We start from the raw sequence: 21136 nt of genomic DNA on the forward strand, positions 1-21136 counted from the left end.
AGACTGGAACATTGAATAGGAATGAGTTGCAGAAGTCTCCAAGACAGTCTGTGGCTGCCTGTGATCCACAGAGAACTAAAAGGTGAAATTGTCCTGGCTTCTTGGTTTTAAGCTACTGTTCACAAAATAGGAGAGTTGATATATACAGTTCTTCCTAAAATATTTTCCTTGCCAGTGGTAGGGGTGTTTGCCATGGGAGAATACTCTTGCCAGGGGAAAAGAGAAATTATTTGTGTTATAGGTAAAGAAAGTCCCACCCAACCTATTTATCTAATTAGGTGCAATTCTCACAGTGGAAGGATTTGGGAATGTGTGTGCTAATACATTTGGAGTCCAAACAGTTATCACTTGAAAGAAAATCCCATTGCTGCTCATAAGCAACTACTCAAAAGCCAAACACTTCCAGAAAAGAAGCATGAAGACAAATCTGGGGTAGTGCTATGTTTAAACACATGCAGTAGAATTGAATACATCACAGATGAAGCAATAGTAAATTGATCCATTGCATCTATGGAAAGATACCAATAAAACAAAATGTCACTATTCAAGTTTTGAATATTAGGAATCCAGCCATTGTTGTCCCAGGTGGACTCCGTTTCACTATAGAGCCCTGCAGCAATTCAAAGGACACTTTCTCCCCCTTCTCCATTTCTGCCATAGCAAAAGTAGTCATGGTGTTTCCATTTGGTGTTTTCCTCTGACTGCTCGAGAGGGTTCTTTTGTACCCACGGCTAAAGGAGAGTTGTCCTAATGCTGGTCCTGAACTAAACTCCACAGAGATGACAAACAGGTAGACACCTTTATGTGGTGCTTTAAAGTACCCATGTTCAGGGAAATAGCTGTTTCCATAATTGAGGTAAGTTTCATTAAACCTCAAAGTTTTTTCTTTATCGTTTCCTTCTGAGAATCCCACATGGAATGCCACCAATGAGTCTGAAAAAGAAAGAAACAGGATTTTAGCAGTGAGCACTGTTGTCTCCCCAGGATCATCAGAGTGGGAGGGAGGATGAAACCCTCTCAGTCTCATTTCTGTATGCTTTGTAGAGCTAAATGCTTGAAATGAGTATGTGTCTGGGATTAGGTCAGATAGTTCCCTGAAAATATCTGAGCCACTACTCTTAAAAAAGTAAAAGGCTGAGACTATCCAGGAAAAAAAATGCTGTCCTAAAAATAATTAGCTTGAAATACATTCTCTGCTTTTTCAGTTTTAACAACAGTTTTGCAGCACAGATGTGCCTAAAAGGGCTGATTTTTGCTCTATGTTATATGCCCATAACAAGGACTACAATCATAAAAGCCAGGGCTTAATCTGTGGTGGTTGTAATTACCAGGTGCTTATGACCACATGTGCCCAGGGAAAGACAACTGGACAGACACAGTAAAGTGTAAGCTGAAAACTTGTCCCCGAAGCTCAGCTGTTAGAGTATGCTGTCTGGTCAGTCCTCCCTGTTCTGCTTGTGTGAATTCCAGCAGTTCACTTCATGTATCTGCACATTAGGCAGGATTTGGTGCTTTGAGTATACTCCTTCCAGACTCAAATAGCAGAGGAAAAAGAAACGTGACCAGGAAGCCTAGCACTCCCCATCAGCTTTAAAGCTGCTACTACATTAACATGGGCATCTACAAAATAAGGATGTAAATAATGGAAGAATTTCTCCCTCCAGCATCCCACAAGATACTGAAAAGTCTCACAATTAATATGCTGTGTGTGTAGCACTTAGAGCAGGGCCCAGAAAGAAGCTACCCACGCATGAGCGTGTAAAAGAAAAGAACTCACCTTTTTCCAAAAGTTCTGTCTGCACTGCATTTCTTCCATTTATCATTTGCATATTTTCTCTGTGCTTCTCAGGCTTTTTCTTGTCTCTCTGCTTGCCTTGACCTTTCTGTTGCCCCCTCACTTTTCTGGTCATCATTGACTGAATCTTTGTAACATCCAGACTTATATTTGAGGCAACTAGTTCTTCATTGCTCCCAAATAGCTTTTTAAAAATCAGCAGATGTTCCTCCAGCTTCCACTTGAGGGTAGCTAAGTCTGCTGAGAGAATTTCCACAGAAATGTTGAGTGGCTCAATTACATTTGCTATTGTATGATTGCAGCAGAGATTCATGTTGCTTCTGGATTCATGCATCTTGATTGCCAGGCTCAGGTGTTTAATATCATTCTTCAGAGTCATGATATCATTATAAGTTGAGCTATCCAAGGAGTCATCTTTCGCAGCCTCATAGTTAGGTTCCATATGTTCCACGATGCTGCGTTGACTGCTAACTTCATCTAGAGTAGAGGATGTTTGTGTTTCTTCTTTGTGATGCTTAGGAGATGTACGAGCATGGTGACTATTCTGTTGGTGTCTCTCCAAGAGATGAAATCTCTTCATAAGGGATTCTAAAGTCACGTTTTGTTCTTGGAGTTTATCTGAGATATGTCTGAGAGATTCTTGCACCTGAGATACTGATAATATTAGGATATTTGGATCATCTTCAAACAAGATTTCCATAAATTCTTCTCCTAGTAAAGCTTCCAGTGCTGCTTCATGACGCATGGCGTCTTCCAAAAGAGAGCCAAAAGAACTGTTGAGATACTTGATGTGTCGATGAATTTCTTCATCTTTCTTTTTCAATAAACCTATGTCTTCTGAAAAAGCTGTAACTTGCGACTGAAGCTGTCTGTTTTCTTCTTGACGGAGATTAAGGGACTGGTAGATAGATGGAAAAGCTGAGGAGAGCTCTTCAATTTCATTCCTCAAGAGATCTCTGAAAACTGACTCTAAGTGCTTCATCTCCTTTAAGCTTCTTTGGGTGCCTTCAAGGGAGTACGTGGTATTCTTTAAATCTTCCTCCAGTACATCGGTGTCAGAAGATATCCTCTGGCAATTACATTCCTCCATGTACCTCAACAGATCTGAATAGTTTTCCCGAAGATTTGAGAGAGTATCGTTGAGCTCTGATATCTGCCTTTCCATTGCTGCTTTGTTTTCTTCTATAATAAGAGATTTCTCCATTAAAGTTATTGTAAGATCTTCTGGCCTATACTTTGAGATATTTTTTTTTAACTCCTTAAACCACCTCTCTAAAACTGCAATATTCTGAAAGGCCACATCTGACTCCATGTAAAGTTCTTTAAGCTGCTTTGCATGCCCTGCCAGAATGTCATTTATTTGTCTGATGGTTAACTGGGTATTTTCATCTTTGGGACCATGATGTGAGGAGAGTTCTGTGAAGTTATTTTTCAAAGTCTCAAATTTATTTTCAAGATTGTTTTGCTCTTGTTTCATGTTTGCTATGCTGTTGTTCACAGCTAAGAAATGGAACTGCTGTATCTTGTGAAACTTCTTGAGCTTTGTGTCAGTATCTGCCTTGATCATGGTGAGATTATGGTGAATACTCGCCTGCTGCATTTGCAATTGGTTCTCTATATCTCTTTTCACCTGATCAACTTTCACTATGTTTTCTTGGACTTTTGATTCAAACTTAGTTCCCAGCTCCTGGAATTCCTTCTTGGGCACAATGTTCTCTTGGAATCTTTCTATGCTTCTCTTGTTGGCTTCCACGTCATGGGACAGGTTTCTTACCATATTCGAGAGGTTCTGTAAGCTTCTGTTGAAGCTTGCCCACATTGGGTTAAAATGTTTCCTTAGAAAATTCTCCACATGAGGAAACAAAACTTGCTGCAGAAGCCTTTCCTGTAGATCTGTTAACACAGTTTAGAAAAAAATAACTCATTAAATTTAAATTCTGCTTTTGGAATGCTTCTTAATCTGGCCAGGGTAATTCAAGTGTGTATTTTTTCTATAGTAACTGCCATCTTACACCCCAAATTCTGACCATGTGATAAATTTTGACAATTGCAAAAAAAGCTTGATTTTAAATTGAGGTTATTGTGAAGCACATCGTGTCTTTGAGTTTGCAGACAATAACTTAGATAGGTATCGACTGCCACATTTAAGTCATAAAAATACTGCATTTTGAAGACCCTGGACAAATAGTTTTGTAAGTGGCTGTAACTGCCCATTGTCACAACAATCCTTAGCTGGTGGGCTCTTGCTTGTTTAACTGTCTCATAATGTTGTTCTTTTTCTGATGCTTTCTACAATGCACCTTCTACTTCACAAAGTTATACAGCATCTTAGCAGCTGAATATTCCAGGCCACAACTAAATAACTTGAAAAATCTGTGAAGTATCTGTACTAGATATGAATTATTCTAAAGCTTGACTTCTAACTTTATTGTTCAAACCTCAATGCCTTGAAGTTCACTGAGGAAAATAGTCTATATCATTAGAAAATATTTCTCTGCACCAGTGGCTCACATTTGTAGGTCAAATGCATTATCTCTTTTTGTTTTCCCACAGCAGGAATAATGTTCCAGAGAAGGGCTGGATATTACATTTTTTTTACATAACTAAGTCTGATACTCTGCACATCAGAGTATATAGCATGAATATGAAAAAAGAACAAAAACCAAGCCTAAACTCTGCATCCCCATAGAAAAGAAGCAGCTGTAGAAGCAGAACAGTAAGCTAACAAATTTGAAGTAAAAGCAACCTCTTTATTCTATGGTTAAGTCATATTCTGAAATTCCAGAGAAGCACAAAGGAATTCACCTTTCATCTCATTTCCCATTTCAAGTTACTCTATAATTTGGTTCATTAATTTGTCTTGAAATTGCATCAATTTTTACTCTCTTTAGAAATAACCAGCAGACCAAGGAGTATCAGGGCTTTTCTGTTTTCCAGTGTTGCTCTCTGGTCTGCATGGTTTTACAGGGCCTTTTGTCAGGCCGATAATTCTGCATCAGACCTCTCACCTGAATTGCTCTGGTTCACTTCTAACACCATGCTTGTACCGTTGTTCTCAAATATTCTCTGTAAGTCACCTAAGTTGCTGACTGCTTGATGAATATCACTTTGAAGATCATCCAGTAATGCCTCATGATTTTGAATGACTTCCAACATTTCTCTTGAATCCACAGGTGTTGACACTAATCACAAGATTAAAAAAACAAAGTAATGCAACAGAGTGCAGCGACCAGGCGACAGGTATTCCTACAAGACCTCTGAGAACACCTGTGTACCTTTTGCTCTGAAAATTTTGCACTGACATTTAGGTTGTTTGTTGATTTATAGCACCTAAATTCATTATTTCTTTGCAAAGATTTTTTTCAACAGTGATGAAAACCTAATATATTAAAACATTAACAGAAGGATATCAGCTGTGCTAGCCATGAGGTCATTAAAATGCTCTTCACTTAAAATCTCCCCACACCATCAAAATGTTCTGGAATAATAACTCCTTTCAAGCCAATTGACTGAAAAGTTTAACAACCTAGAATAAAAGGACAGCAGGGAAGAACAATTGTGGTGCTTCACTAAGGAATCAGGAGCACAGAGTGTGTCATATCTGACTCTTGCTGAGGGGCCCTTTAACTGATGTTATTCTAAATAAATACCTGCTATTTTGAGCTGTAGATTTCAAAGTGTACACTAAGAGTTGCAGAAACTGGTATATCCCAACTGTGTCATCCTGGGGACCTCTTACCCTTCAGGATTACCTTTGACATTTAAACCTAATTTTTTATAGACTTAAGCAACTGCTTATTCATTCAGTGCTGAGAGTATAATGTAAAGAAAACTCTCTTTCAGGGCTGCAGTACTACCCTGAAGCCAACTGCTAGAAGATACTTGATAGTACTGCAGGCCACGCCATTTCCCAGAGGGTAAGAAGTCCTTTTTGCACACTTAGATTGGTAGGACAGAGTGCCTGAGATTTGAATCTAGGTACCTCATAATAATAAACTCAAAGCTACTGCGTAGCTGCTAAAAAATAGCATTTTTAATAGATTGTTTTTCTGGTAAGACTTGTGAGCGTGTTGTGCAGAGCAAGGGGTTAAACATCCGTGCCACTGTCCCGGCTGGCATTCTCACTGGGTATCGCTGGTGACCAGCCAGCATACGACTTTGAAATGTTAGAATGCTTTGTCTAGAGCATTCATGTGCTGTTATACCAAAAGCCATCATTTATGCCCATAAATGTAGCTATGTAAAAACTTTCCCAAAGAATGCTTTCACTAGAGATACCGTCCATAGCTTAGCATGTTAAAATTGCAGCTAAAAAATAGGTCTCTTTTTCTGATCAGTGACTGAGAGGTAAAACAATGGCAAGCAAAATAACTTCAATCACATACTGTGGTTTGAGAACTCCTCTTCTTCTTGGCCTTCATTTTGATTTTCTGGTACCAGAATAAAATTAGGATCTGCAATTAAGATAGAATACATCTGTGATGATGTTTTAGAAGCAGAAACTACTACAGTTTAGCAAAAGAATGCAGGGCAATTTCATGTGTAGCGTAACTGAGGTGGAGCCAGGCTTCTGCATTGCAGGTTTGTTAGGGAAAGAACATCTTGTCTGGAGAAATTACTTTGCTAGCGATATGGCACTAGCATACAACATTGGATAAATGATAATGTTATGTAGTAGGGGTGTTTTTTTAACTTACGCTGAGTTATTTCTCCTAATAAATGAGTCTATTGCAAATATGTGTGTTGTTTGCTTGTTTGTTTTGTTTTTTTCCTGGGGGATCCTGTCAAAAGATCTGAAAATTCCTCTTCCTTGTTCCACAGTTACCTGAACTTTCTAATGGCACCAGCTCCAGTGAGTGATGCTGTTCAAATAAGGAGATGAAGATGGAGAGAGCTGGTTTTGGTCAACAAGTGTAACGAAGGAAGAGACTAAACTAAAAGCACTGTATTTGGTAATATCCTTCCAACATTATAAATGAAGGTCAGGCTTGGGCACCACCTAAAAGGCAAATCTGTGAAGAAAAGCTAAACCTACAGAGATAAAAACAGAAACTCCCTTTTTATCCAGGGAGTCTCTTTGGGTAGGTGAGTTAGATGAAGACTGTGTGAAAATTCTCACACGACTGATGTTTTTGTCATGGTTGCCTTAATCACTACAGGGAATTACCTTTTATCCATTTAAATTCTCAGGGAAGAGGCAGCGCTGCAGGCTGGAGAGCAAGTGCTGTCTGGCTTGCTTGGGCTTGGATATGTCGTAATTTCCCTAGCCAGGTAACTTCATCTTGTAAACTGGCTGTAGAGACATTTCACATACTGGTGTTGCTTTCTGGTGTCACCAGTTTCTACCTGGAATTAGGCATTCCTGGATGGACTTGTACATCTGACAGGCCCCAGGGAAACAAATACCTTTATCCATGTGTGAAGATTACAAAGGTGCTACTAACAGAAGAAGTAGCTAATGCTGTTAGCTACTAATTGCAGCTAAGTACAACTGCTCCTTGTTTCAAGGTATTAGTGATTTGAGGCATAGCAGACCAAAGAAAGTAAGGCAGCCATTCTTAAAAAAACAAGGAAAACCAAACAGGCAATCATTTCTTGCCACTGTGACTAGCATTTAGTTATTAATTCTCACACGTGTTCTCTAGCTTTCCTTACCATGCTGTTCACAGTCTTTGCCAATAAATCCAGGGCAGCATTTCCACTGCAAAGACTTCAAAACCTTCTGTTTCACTTGATAGACTGGCTTCAGAGCGGTCCTGTACCTGAGGAGTAAGGGTCTGGGCATTAGATTGCAACTTATAGTCAGCTGGCGTCACTCGGGGTAAATTCACTGACTCTAGCAGCAGTCCGGTGCCAAGTGTCTCCTAGATGACTAATGCAGAACACAGTTAAGAAATGCGTCGTAAACTGTGTCACTGCTGCTTAGTAAAACATTGAGGCCATCCACAGCAATTTTCCTGTTCTCCAGGAGAGAGATTTTCCAAACACGCAGGCACTGATCTGACTCGAGTCTGAGAAATGTCGCAGATGGCAAATTTATGTAACTCTCAGAAATGCAACTGTAGTATTTATTGTAATAGATTCTTTGGCAATCAAGTGTAGAGTGAGCTTTTACTTCTGTAATATTCCAATGAGTTGTAGAGAAAGTGTTGTTTTTAACAAATACTCCAAAATGTCACTGGCACCAAGGAAGATAAAAATTTGTGAAAAACTCCACTATAAATACTCATGAAACTTTTATGTCCAGAGAAAGAGAATTTGTATTAACAAATAACAAAAGCATTGTTGTTATCAGCTTGACTACATAGACGTGAAAACATGTAGGTGAGTATTAAATATTATTTCACTTCAAAAGGGTATTGTGATTCAACGACTCCCAGCTTTAAACATGGATCAGTCCTGGTGCCTTAAGGGACACTGTTGGCTTTCACCAGTACTCTTTGGGCAGCCAATCCTTCTGCAAGAGTGAGCAATTGGGCAACTGCACATCTCCAATGCCTCCCATGAGGTGGTCTCACAGATGGCCACAGGCAGAACTTTTTAAAGTTATATGTGTATATTATGACCTGAAAATAATAGGAGAGGTATGTTATCTGTTTTTTTTTCCTGCATAAATGTGGGTAGATTTGGAAAATCACTTAATCGCCATGTACCCCTGTACTTTATGGCTTGGAAAGGCAGGTATTTGCACAGGTTACTTAAATGCCTCTTACATTAGGTATGTGAATCAGATCCTATATCACTTCGGTATTAAATTGAGTAGGTGCTTTAATTCTTTTTAAAATCTGTCATTAAATAATTTTGAATGTCATGCAGATGCTTCAGAGAAAATTCTGTTGCCTTCATTGGTTTTATTTAGGATACTTACATGATCTTCTGGCAGTCTGGTGCTCCATTTAGACAGGGCTGTTGGGAGTTGACTATGTACTTCTCCTTCATGCAGGCTTCTATGTATGTTACCAGGCGGGACTGTGTGAAGGAACACCAGTTCCTAGTGGAAGAAAGACATGGGAAAGGAATTTGAAGTAGGTCTTTTGAAGTATCTGCTTGTAACAGTGCCAAGGAAGAAATGCAGAAAGGTCTTCTATTATATTTTTTTTTTTTCAGCTGGATGATGAGGAAAGTGGAAAATGCTCGCTAGCTTCTCCCTCCACTCCCAGTTCTTTTGTTTTGATTTGGGATGTTTATCGGGATTTGCTACAGAAGGGTTGATTGTCTGAACTTTGATGCATTAGTTCCATTTCCAGACCTTTCATTTAGCAAGAGAAATTTCCATCTCACGATAACCTGCAGGTTAATGTCATTTTAAATGTCAAAGTGCCTTTCTTGGCATGTTGCCATTTCAGATGCCTAATGAGTGACTCATCAGGTTGAGGCAGACTGCTTCTGAAAACTTAATCCTACATAAACTCCATTAATAATCAGTGCCTTCCTAAGTATTACTTCTCCAAGATAATGTAGTGACTGATTGAACTTCATTCATTGGACTGGCTTTGAAATACTTTCTCCCATCACCTGCAGGAAAATAATATTGGAAAAATGAAGATGGTTTTCTTGAGTTTTAATTTTATGCTTATAGCAAGGACACATGAGTCTTACTAGTCTGGTAAATTTTCCAATTCAGAAATGTATAGGCATCTGTTTATCCCAGAGTATAGATGAGCCTCTTCCTTTTCAAAAGTTCGAAGTCAAGAAATGGAAGTGTGTGGTTGGTTGAAGTTTGATGGTTAAAATCCAAGATCACAAGTGACAGGAAGTCGTAACGACTATAATGGGAAATGGAAAAAATAGCCTCTGATTAATTAGTAATCGCAATTATTGTTCAGAAACTATGTGTGTATTCAACAGATTGTTTCAGAAAGTGTGTTTACAGAAGTTTACCAGTTAAACACCAAAGGACTCTATGAGTAGGATCCTGTAGAGAAGAGATGTGACAGCTATGGACAAAGAAGCTATAGGGAGACAAGTAGTCTCTGCCCTCCCACTGTTTAACTCTGGCCACGAAACCTTCAGAGGAAGAGTCACTGAACCAGCAATTGCGTTTTACAGACAACTTGTCTTAAAGACAGTCTAGGGCCTTGTGTTTCACACAAGTTTGGCTCCATGTCCTGCCTGTAGTAGGAGAGCACCTGCCATGGTTATTTCCAGTACTGTGTGTGCATGCAGAGCCGCTAGGAAGTTGCCACATACCATTAACAACATACAGATGTTAAAATGTGCTAATCCTCGTCCTTAGGGAAAAGGTGGGTTTGAGCAGTTCAGAGAGAGAAATGAAAAAATATATACCACTTGCACTGTTTTAGCCAATGTAACTTAACTTTCCAGAGTGTCTCCATACAAACAGGTCCAAACAGGCTGCCAGGTTAGGAGGTAACCTGGCTGGTTCCTGTCCTGCGAAATGGAAGCAGGGATTTGATTTAGTTCCTCTTTTCAAATGAAGGTGCAGTTTTTGAGGGATAAGGGTCTTACACTGACTCTGGCAGCTCAGCCTCTGTGGTTTAGGCTCGGAACTGGTGACCTTCCACAGCCCGTGCCAGCTTCAGACAGGCTGCAAAGGGCTCCGTCTTCCCCAGTGGCCCATGAAATCCGGCTCTGCCCTTTGCGGCAGAACATTCGGCTCCTTCAAACATCCCTTGATGCTCACTGGCTATTCCGAACTGAAATACCCGACTCCACAGTTTCAGTCACAGTCTTGTTTTCCAGATGGGAAGACTGGCATGAATTCAGTTCCAAAGGGGTTTGAGACCTCACAGTAAAACACCTGCAGAGGAAACAGTTCTCTAATTGTCCTGAAATTAGCTGCTCTGGTTGAAGACCACTTGAACCTTAAAAACTGAGCTACCTTTATGTTAGATGTCCATGTGACAGGTATATTAGCAATGACAGGAACTGGTTGTTATTTGGTTTTTGGTTTTAATTTTTTTTTTTTTAACATTGTTCTTCCTATACTGCTGCTGGCAATTCAGTACCCAAAAGTTTGTCACTGGATGGTTTAAATACCCAAGAGTAAATCTGATAAGTGAGAAGGTGCTATTTTCATGTGATTTGCATTTTTCTCTCTGACAGCTCTAGGGCTCTGCTATTCTACCTCCAGTAAAACAGCATGCGGTACAGTCGCAGCCATTACTATGAGCCTTAGAGCTTGCTGCTATCAATATATGCAGCATATCTGCTTTAATGAAGCCTGGAGAAAAATCAGAAATCCTACTATATGCTGTCATGCATACTATTGAATTCCTTTCCCTTAAGAAATCAAGTTTCTCAGAACAAAAGTAATATCAGGCCTTACGCAGTACTGATCATGTTATTTGGGGTATTTGGAGAGATCAGGGGGCCTTGTACTCCATGAGTTTGTCTCAGCTTGTGTTAAAACGGAGTGGAGCATTGTGTGTGGGGGAGAGAGCTGTGTCTGGTGAAGAACAGCTGAACTTGAAGGAGTATATTTTTAAATGGGAAGACAGGAACCAAATCTCTGATAATCAGCATATATGGAAAAAGTTTGCCTCTCTGAGAGAGCTGCAGAAACAATGGGGAACTGAGTCCAACACAAAAGCAGAAGCTGTGGCTGCCGTGACCGGGCAGTTGGGAGAATGGAGGGAAGCTGGAAAGCAGGGGAGGAAAGGGCACGCAGCCCGGGCTGGCTGGGAACATTTCACCAGGCTTGCTGGGACACAGCCTTTTTGCTTCCCTGTTTCTTAAGGAAAACACGACTCTGATTTCAGCGAGCACCCGTGCAAGCAAAACTCTTCATCTCTTAGAAGCAGGGGGAGGAATCTGGCAAAGCCTGCAGCGCTGGGAAAGCTGAACAGGAAAGCAGTTGTCTGCAGCCTGGGCTGGGACTGCAAGCCAAAACAGCTCTTTTGGTGAGCTGTAGTTTTAAGGCCTTTGCAAGTGACTGGGTGAATTTTTGTGCCTGTTATCAATGGGAGTCTTGTTTCCTATGGGACTGAACCAGAGGACAAATCCTCAAGTTTATTAACTCATTACTCTTGGAGAGCCAAACACTCTGCTTGTGTCACCAAGCAGTTCAGTTGAAGCCAGCAGACTGACACGCATGCTGTGGATGATGCCTGCCTCCGAGATGTGCCTGTGTCTGCCAGGCTTTCGAAATCAGCCTCCATTGCTTGTCAGTGCTCAGCAGGAGAGGAATAACTCTCAAACAGAGGCCTGATTTGTGCTTGTCTTTAGGCTGCCCTCTCTCATGTGCCCAGCGAGCCAGAGCTGGGGAGTGCCTTTTCTCCCCTCAGATCCTCTCTGCTGTTTTTCTGGGGAATACAGTGACCGAATGCTGCTGCTGGAGCTCGCTGGCATCAGCGCTAGGTGCAGTATCTTGGATCTGCCCATGGGATGCCTGCCAGACGCAGGCATTCAGCGTGGAAACCTCCTTTAAAATAGAATTCTTTGGCTTTAGTGTTTTGTCCTTTCCTAATGAAAATAATCCACGCCCCATGAATCACCATCTGGGCTGATTTGTTTTTCCCACCATACGCAGCTCCCAAACAAGTCCTTTGAGTCATGTAAGCCACACAAATCTAAACCAAATGTTTACATGCATCAGCTCATGTGCGAGCAAGGTTGTGGTGTTGTGTGACTGTGAGTACTTTTGCTATATTGCACATGTAAATGTGCACTCACGTTTAATAGAAAAGATGAGGATTACTTTTCAAAACCTGTTAATGTGTTGGAGGTATGTGGTGGGCTTCCCACTTGTAGGAGGGGGCGACATTATATCAGAAATTGAATTAACAGCTGATCCCAATTCAACGCCTACTTTGGACAGTTATTAGCATTATGCAGAATGAATACCATGAAGGAAAGGGAGTTTGATATACTCTCAAGAAAAGCTTCTGTTAATGGTGGTCACATTTTCTTATGTCCATTTTTCTTTAGTGTCTGCTCACTAGTTCTTTCTCACTTGATCTTAAAAGCTTATTTGTGGAGCTGGATGGCTACATAATATTATGTTTTGATCGCAAAAGCTTTTAGGGGTTTTGAGTTCCATGAAGCTTATCAAAATTTATTCTTTCATCGTATAAGTGAATAAGGCCTGTCTTTCCCGTCTGTAATGAGCTGCAATATAGATGATACATGTGCCCAAAGATGAAGCTTTTATTGCAGTATTTTTTGCACATCTTGTCAAATGCTTCCTTTAAGGAAACTTTGCTATCTGTAACTAAAAATACTTAACTGTATTAAACTTGAGGGAAAATATGTCATTCTTTAATGTAATGTGGAACAATGGGAAGACTTAGAAAGGCTTGATCTAAAGTTCAATGAGGTGAGCAGGAGTTGTTCCGCTGGCTCCAGTGAGCTCTGACTCAGTCTATGAAGTTTCAAAGAGCTGCTCTTGCACAAATAGCGCTTTCTTTATTCAGCTGATTTCTGGAACACAGCAGCTTTGTGTTCTGCTTCTGTACTTTTTTTCCCCTGCTTTGTAATTATGCCACTTCATTCACTGAATATATAACCGACTTAACACCCTCTGGTTTTATTCTCTTTAATGATTTCCTTTTGATTCAAGCTTCTGCTGCCAAGGAGAGTGAGGAGGAGAAAGGAGTTGCTCATGTGAGGAGAGGAGAAGAGCTTTCTCTCCACTCTGGTGAACGGTAATGTTTATCACAATACTGTGAGTTAGAGCAACATGTCAGGGAAGCCTAGTAAATCCAGGGCTACTGATGTTTAATTTGTTCATTTGCTTTTCCTTTTTTTACATTCCAAACAAAATAATCTTTTATTTTTTTTTTTCATCCAGGGAAAAAAGGTATCTGAGTAATTTTCTCTGCTAGACTAGGTGCTTTTTTTTTTTCTCTAAGCTTTCTTCTAATCTGGTTATAAAACATTGTCTTCACATGCATCTGTCCACTTTTGCCTTTTTTTTTGAGGCAAGTGTATTCTTTTGTTTGACATTAAATACATCTCATGACAAAGTGTTTTCTATTTAAATAAGATTCAGTGAATTTGTTTTAGCTTAAGCTCCTTTTAGTTGAACCTTTAAGGTCTTTAAACTAAAAACTGATCTTACAATGATTTTTTTCTTAGGTTGGAGACTACTTCTGCTTTTACAGAAATATTGCATAATGCATGTAGTTCTATCTCTGCTTCTAGCACTTGGTTGGGCCACCTTATTAGAAAATAAAACCCCCAGAACCAGGGGATAAAGTGAGATGGCTGGTCTGCAGTAATTATCACTCTGCTCAAATGAACACAGGGTTGTCTCTTTCTTCATACACTGCTACAGCAACCATCACAGCATGATAGTGAGCGTGAGTTACATCCCCCAGCTCAGCTAGGTACTTACATGCTTTACTTTCCTTGGTTACATGTTCTCGTGATTGGCTCTGCAATGCATAATTTTAGACACTTCCAAGGTCAGTGGAATTTTTGCCTGAACAGAAACTTCATGACTTCAGGCTCTTGTTTTTCCATAAGTTTTGTTGTTCCTTTGGCTGTACAACCAAGTTGTCCTTCACATCGGTTTCCTCAGCTTTCTATTCTCAAGGAAGCCAGTGTATATGATTATTTGGAAAACTCCTGTCCAGCCATTCCCGTGTCTACAACTGACGAAGGGCAAAACTTTCCAGTCCATGACACTTTCCTTTTCTATACTGTGCAAAAGGCACCAGATATGCAATAATTGGTGCTTAAATGTGCTACAAGATGACAACAGAGGACCATGTTCTTCTAATTTAATCAAGTGATTTCGCACTAACTTACACAGAATGACTCCACGTTTATACCAGTTGAAGCAGAATTAGCTATGGAATAATCTGTTTTCTGTTTTTCTGTCAAAGTTCTTACTGGCAAGCAAAAGTAGCCTCAATAAAACAGAGGTAAAATATCACATTTAAATTAAGCTAAACTAGGACTATGCATGTCAGTTTTAGGACAGACTTATCTTTTTATTGGTTATGGAATGCAGAAGGTATTCAGGCATTGAAAAAGGTGCTGGCTCTCCAAGGGAACATGGTGTGCCGCTGGGTTTTTAATTAGCAGACAGGGACTAATTGCTGATAGTCTAGCAGCGAATTCTCCATCTCTTTCCAAGCAGCCAGCAGCCGTGTATTACAATCGGACAGCAGAAACTCATATTTCTCTGTCTTTCCCTTAGGAGGAGCAGAGCTCCATCTCAGGCAGGATCTGGGATCTTCCTGTGACTTATCCCACAAACCACCCTGGTTTTCACTGGAGTTTAAGTAGACTAATTGATTTCTGGTTTTCCTTAATGAGCTGGGCTGAAAAGAGTGGCAGTGGTAATTTCAAACATATGGATCTCCATACAGTGCTGGAAGTCTTCCAGAGCCCTGAGCAATGCTGCTTGAATGCCACTTTTATTCCAACAGTAGACCCAGTTGGTCTGTTACCAGCTGGGACTTGTCCTGCCGAATGTCCTAAAGACTTAGTGTAGCGAAGGCTTTCTGAGCAAATCTGGTCCTGAACCTGAAGCCTTGCTGGGAGCAGCAGCTCCAGAGAAAGGAGGCTGTTGTACAAGCTACCTCAGAGATGTAAACGCAAGAGGTTTTCCTCTTCACAGAGCATCACAGCCATTGCCTCATTTATATTATCCTCCCCACAATATGAACCTGCCAGCGAGTGAAAAATGCGCAGGCAGACAAGCTTCTCAGACAGGGTGCACTCTGGGTGCAACGTGCACCAGGGTTTGCCCTGATCATGTTTTGGGCATGAGTGTAGTTTGGTTCCGGGTTGGCCACGGATGGGTTCAAGGCACATTGACCCTCGGGAGTATGAAGGCATCAGATCCATGTGGTAATAGTGCTGATGGTGGTCCTGTGGCTGTGCAGAAATGAGATCTCTTGCTATCTGGGGGAAGAATGAATTGCTGCAGCTTGCACTAGTGCATTTTGTAACAAAGGAAATGAAATGATGCTTTGGGCACAGAGAGTTTGATAACTCCTATATTGTGTGCAGTGAAGCTGTGCCATTTGCATCAAATACACTAACGGGGAGCCATTCCCCCTGCAGCTCAGCAAGAGGGACAAATATTGAGTGATGGGGTTGGTCAGCAGTCATTGTCTGAGGCAAAAGCTTTACTGGAGAGTTTACTGAAATCCTGAAAGGAGCCAAGTGCCTTACTTCGATAGGAAACCATTGCTTCTGTTAATGAACTTGGCACCACGAAGGCTATTGTTGAGCGCTCCGCGGCCATTCCACTGGTTTGCAGGATGTCAGGGGCTGAAGATCGCGTTTGGCTGCATTTCATCCAAACATGTTTTATTTTAAGCATATATTCTATGTGCCTTTGTTGGTGAACTTCAGTATCCCATCAGCTTCCTAAGAAAGCCCCTGACTAATTTTGAAGAAATGGATGAGTCAGTGTCAAACTGGTCTTAATTAAATCAATGGATATTTTCCTGTAAGAGCAGACAAAGAAAATAAGCTATTAAGACTGAGCATTGTTCTGATTTCCCCTAGAATAAGACTGATTTGGATTTTCCCTGCTTTATCTTTACTTCAGAAGATACTTGTTCTGTATTTTGACACCCTGTACAATCAGAAAAAGAGGCCTACTTTTTTGTGGCTGTGTCAGTGCCAAATTAAAGGAAGAGGCGTGTGTTTCAGTGAGATAGCAATGTACCTGGGTGACATCAGAAAGCCTTCCTGTATTCAAGGGTGACTTCTGCCTTTGCTGTTTGTAATGTGGGGGGTGGGGTTTGGTTTGTTTGATTGTTTGTTTTCATTTTTTGCCAACACATTGTAAGAAAAGTCCCAATAGGTGCATGTTGCTGCAGATTAAAGGGAAAGACAGAGAACCAAATCACCTGCCCAGTGAGAGGGCAAATCCAAAACAGGGGCTCCTTGGCAGTGATTACACGTTGGAAAGACAAAGGAGAAGGCCTGTGAGACTTTGTCATAGCTGGGGAAACCAGCTTTAATTGCTGAGTTGCTGTGCTCCTTCCCATCGCACCACCACAGTCCATTTCTCCCTTACTGGGTGAGTCAACCATTTGGGGACCAACTCTGTCAGTGTGTTTACTGAGACAGAAAGTTAAAAATAACCTCTGCTTTTTTTCGAAGTTTATTTTTAACCTGGAACACTGAAGTGATCTTGTTTACAGTATTACTTGACTGACAGGTCAGGCCAACTGAGCGTACAGGCAGCTTTAGGCTTTGCTGTCAGAGATAGCATGTGGTGGAATTGCACCTTTTAGATGCTTCATTTATCTTTTGGGGATTTTTTAAATGAAATATATCCAAGCATTTGACTGGGATCTAATGAGTCATTTCACCTTACGTGCTGAAATAGAAACCAGAGGATTCTGTCTAGTTACTAGTTGTGGTAGTCTCAATTATTCAAATAACTACAATAAGAAAATATAATCTCTTTTTTTTTTTTTTTTTTAATCTGAGAATATTTTGTAACAACTGCTATTCCTCATACATGGGGAAAATAGCAACAGGTTGGAAAAAACACATCATTTTTGTTAGAAAATGATGAGAGTCAAAACATTGGCTTGAAGACAAAGTTTCCATACATTTCGTTTGTTTCTTTCCTAGTTCTGAAAATATTATCTTATTTTAAAAGCAAACTAGAAGAGGGACATAGATTGGGTAGAAAATTATTTTCCACCAGCCAGGCTCTTCTTTGTGGCACATCTTTATGTTCCTTTATCTCTTAATTCCTGGTTAACTCCTGATGCTTTTTTTTCTTGCTCTCTGCTTTAGAAATAAAAGCCCGGTTCCTAAATGTTTTTTTCCAGGGCGTGTGTCACACTTGTAAGGAGGAAATACCAGATCCATTACAACTGCTTGTCTGTGCGTAGCAGAGTATTCCAGCCATGGGCACCTGACGCACCCTTGAGGACTTCAGGCTCTGAAGGTACATTGCCTCAACTGTTTGTAATGACTTCTAGAATCTGGAGTGCAGTTACAAGGGGATCTATGCTGACACCCCTTACTCATACTCTCTACCCTCACTTTTGGACATAATTGCTCTTAAAGTCTCAAATTTCTTTTGTAAGATGTGCTGGCTTCCTGGATTTGTGTGCACTTTCTAGCAAAAGAACAAATAACTTAAAAGCTACTACCAGGCTAAATTTTGATTGTCTGTAGTCATCAAGACAGCTTTCTAATTGGGAAGAATGTGATGATTTGACTCATTATGCAACTATCTCGATAAAAGGAGGAAGTATTTCTCTTGGGAGGAAATTAGGATGAGTAATAGCTGGTACTGAACACAAGCTAGTGCTGAACAAAGTTACAGAGCAAGGGAAGAAAACCCTGTTAGGACAGTATATCACAGCATCTTGCTAACCTATACATGCAACTTTTTCCACCATTCAATTCTCATTGTACTTATAGTGTTCACAGAATGCCAGGGATTGGAAGGGACCTCAAAGATCATCCAGTCCAATTCCCCTGCCGGAGCAGGAACACCCAGATGAGGTTACACAGTAAGGTGTCCAGGCGGGTTTTGAATGTCTGCAGAGAAGGAGACTCCACAACCCCCCTGGGCAGCCTGTTCCAGTGTCTGTCACCCTCACTGAGAAGAAGTGTGTTTCCACACTTCGTTTCCACAGTAGCTGGAAACTCTTGTGTTCCACTTTGAACCCATTACCCCTTGTCCTACCATTGGTTGTCAATTTTCAGAATGCTTTGGCATTTCAACAGGCAATCGAATGATTACCACCTTGCAGTATAACATGGAAGTCCTGAGTACCACTTAGGCTTTGTTTTCCTTCCTCTGACAGTGTCTGAAATGCATTAACCAGGAGTTGATGAATTAACAGTGCATGTCATTATTGAACACTACCCATCAGGAAACTGGAAGTCAACACTTACAGGCCTTAGAAAATGACTTAAGGTCAATGGTTAGAGGTACAGATTTGTGGGAAGATGTAGTATGAAGGACAACAGGGTTTTAATGCACTCACCATGCTACACAGAGGAGGGAGGCCTTAATTTTACATGTAGATGAGATTAGAAACAAGATTGCATACTTCAGTTTGCATGAAAGGGAAGCATGACATGAACAAGGTTTTATAGTCTGTTTCCATCTTCCTTTTTTCCTTTCCTCAAGAGGGAAAAATTCCAGGGCATGCTAAAGTGCTGAGCTGGGAACAGCACTCACTGTGCTGCTGTTTCAGCTCTCCCAAGCAGGGCTCTGCAGTACCCATCCATCAGGGCTATGAAAGATTCATTCACTGTCCTGCTTGGTTTTAATCTATTTTAAACATTTAGAGACCTACTTACGTGCCCTGTAAAACTTACAGAAATCATACTGTTTGGAAATCTTTCTAGTGAAAGTACATGCCTTTTCTACCCAGGATGGCTGCTCTTCTGCTATAGATTACCACGAGAAGCATTTCACTGTCATGAAAACCTTTTGGGGGGCTTGAATTTGTAGTCATCATCATGCTTATTTATTATAACTTGCTTTGTTACATTTACTCTTCACTGTTTTTATTTTGCTGACAGCCTTCCATTTTTTTCCTCTCCATTTACAAGGCCTAAGTCTGCAGCCAGGCACATTCTGATAATGGGCAAAAATAATCAGCATCGGTTTGTGATCAGAAAAAGTCAGTAAATTAATTTCATCTAGTTTTGCTTTGCTAGAAATAGTGTTTTGTTTTATGGTGCTACAGCTGAACTGGAAAGCTTCATATTTGCCAAGTGTGTCCAGAGACCTAGCCCCATTCTGCTGACTTGGACTAGACAAAAAGAAGGTCCCATCTGTGGTTTCATCCTCCACAAGCGATTCAGCTTTCTGTTTCTGTAGTTAAAACATGTAAACCCCTCCTGTTTGGATATAGACTGATCCCTAAAATCGTATATATTCTAATAAGAAACTTCTATTGAAAATAGTAATTTTTCAACAGGATATAAAGGTATCACACAGGATTGCAGTACCGTTACATGTAAGACAGACACATGGGGGTACTTACCCATTTCGGGACTGTGAGCCTGCAGCTTCAAAATCATCTCTCTCTTCCTGATGTGAGGAGATCATACTTGAAGGGTAATCCTGAGTATCCTCCCTGAGCCCTTCTGCCTCCCAATAACTTTCTTCCTCCTGTGACAGAGGAGTCTTCTGGTGGTATGCAGAGGTCTCATAAATTCGTGGCTTGTGCACTGAACCATCATGATGTCCATGATAGTCTGAGTGTTTGACCAGTGTTGCCAACCCTATTGTATTACAGATGAGCAGAAGCTTCACTAGCATTGTGGGTGTTTTCCCCACTCGGTTACACCTGTCTGTTGTTCTCTTCTCTGAAGCGCAGCCTGGATTAATTCAGGAATGTCCCAGCAATATTCTTTAACTGGAAAGTTGGAAGAAGGAAGGGAAACAAAAAAAAAGTGTAACAAAGAGCGGAAAAAGCTCTCGACCCTCCCAGCTACTGTGGAAACGTCCGTGGCTATTGAACAATGTGACTCTAGTTCCTGTGTGGGGCTCAAACGTCTCTGACAGGGGGGAAAAGAGAGGTGGTAGGAATATAGCTTATTCAAGGAACTTCTGAGCTTGGCTGCCTTCTAAACTTATCTGTGAACAGGAACTCGGCTTTTATCAACTGCCTTGTCCCTCAGCACAGGAAAAGGATGTTAGCTTAAAGGAAAGGAAGAGAAAAGAAAGGAAAGAAAATACTGAGTGGTGTAACAGACTCTCCTTACAGTGCCAGAAAATGTCACAGACCTGCCTGCTCCAGTGTCTGCACATGTGGTTTTTTACTACAATTTAAAGTCTTAAATATCCTGGCGTTAGCAGCAGAATATTTAACAAATATTTAACAAATTATTTAACAAATATTTAACAAATTATTACAACAAATTATGGGCATTAGTGGATTCAGAAGTAAATGCACAGCAAAAAAAAAGTTTACAAACATCCATTTTTGTGTGGCCTTTGCAAAGTAGCTCTGTGAAACATAATTTGTTCCTATCAAAGTGAAGATTTTCATAAAGTAGTCTTTCGGAGAGGTCAGAATTACTGAACATTTTTAAGAGTTTCCATTCAGGTTGTTATCCTTGGATCTCACACCTGGGGTTTTTTTGTGCATTTTTAATTAGTGTGACAAAAAAGCACTTGCCAAGAGCTGCTGTAAAGGGCTTCCTTCATCACCATATCCTAACAACTGAAAAAACAAAACAAAAGGCATTGGAGGCTAGATGTAATTTTTTAATTGGTTTTGTTTTACTTGATGGTGCTACTTTTAGTTTTGTTGCTGTCATAAGCTGTTTTTCTTTTCTCACTATCTTGCAGGGTGATGCACCCTGGCATTGTTAAGAATAAAATGAGGGAGAATAATGCTCCACTGACAGAACAGGTGGGAATTCTGGTGCAGGACTGCTAGATCATGACTCAGTTTGAATGATGAGGTACGCAGCCCA

At 40.6% G+C, this 21136-nt stretch overlaps 1 protein-coding gene across 1 annotated transcript; it reads right to left on the bottom strand.

Moving 5' to 3' along the window:
- Positions 1–544: 544 nt before the first annotated feature.
- MMRN2 (multimerin 2) lies at positions 545–19973 on the bottom strand (the record flags this gene model as incomplete). The annotated part of the gene is made up of 7 exons (XM_080347859.1): positions 545–933; positions 1778–3688; positions 4804–4977; positions 6181–6249; positions 7451–7557; positions 8664–8786; positions 19696–19973. 7 exons carry the CDS (start codon positions 19971–19973, stop codon positions 545–547), a joined length of 3051 nt encoding a protein of 1016 aa, XP_080203985.1.
- Between the last annotated feature and the right edge of the window lie 1163 nt (positions 19974–21136).

This window comes from Nesoenas mayeri (genome assembly GCF_963082525.1).
Source record: "Nesoenas mayeri genome assembly, chromosome: 7".
Lineage (NCBI taxonomy): Eukaryota > Metazoa > Chordata > Aves > Columbiformes > Columbidae > Nesoenas > Nesoenas mayeri.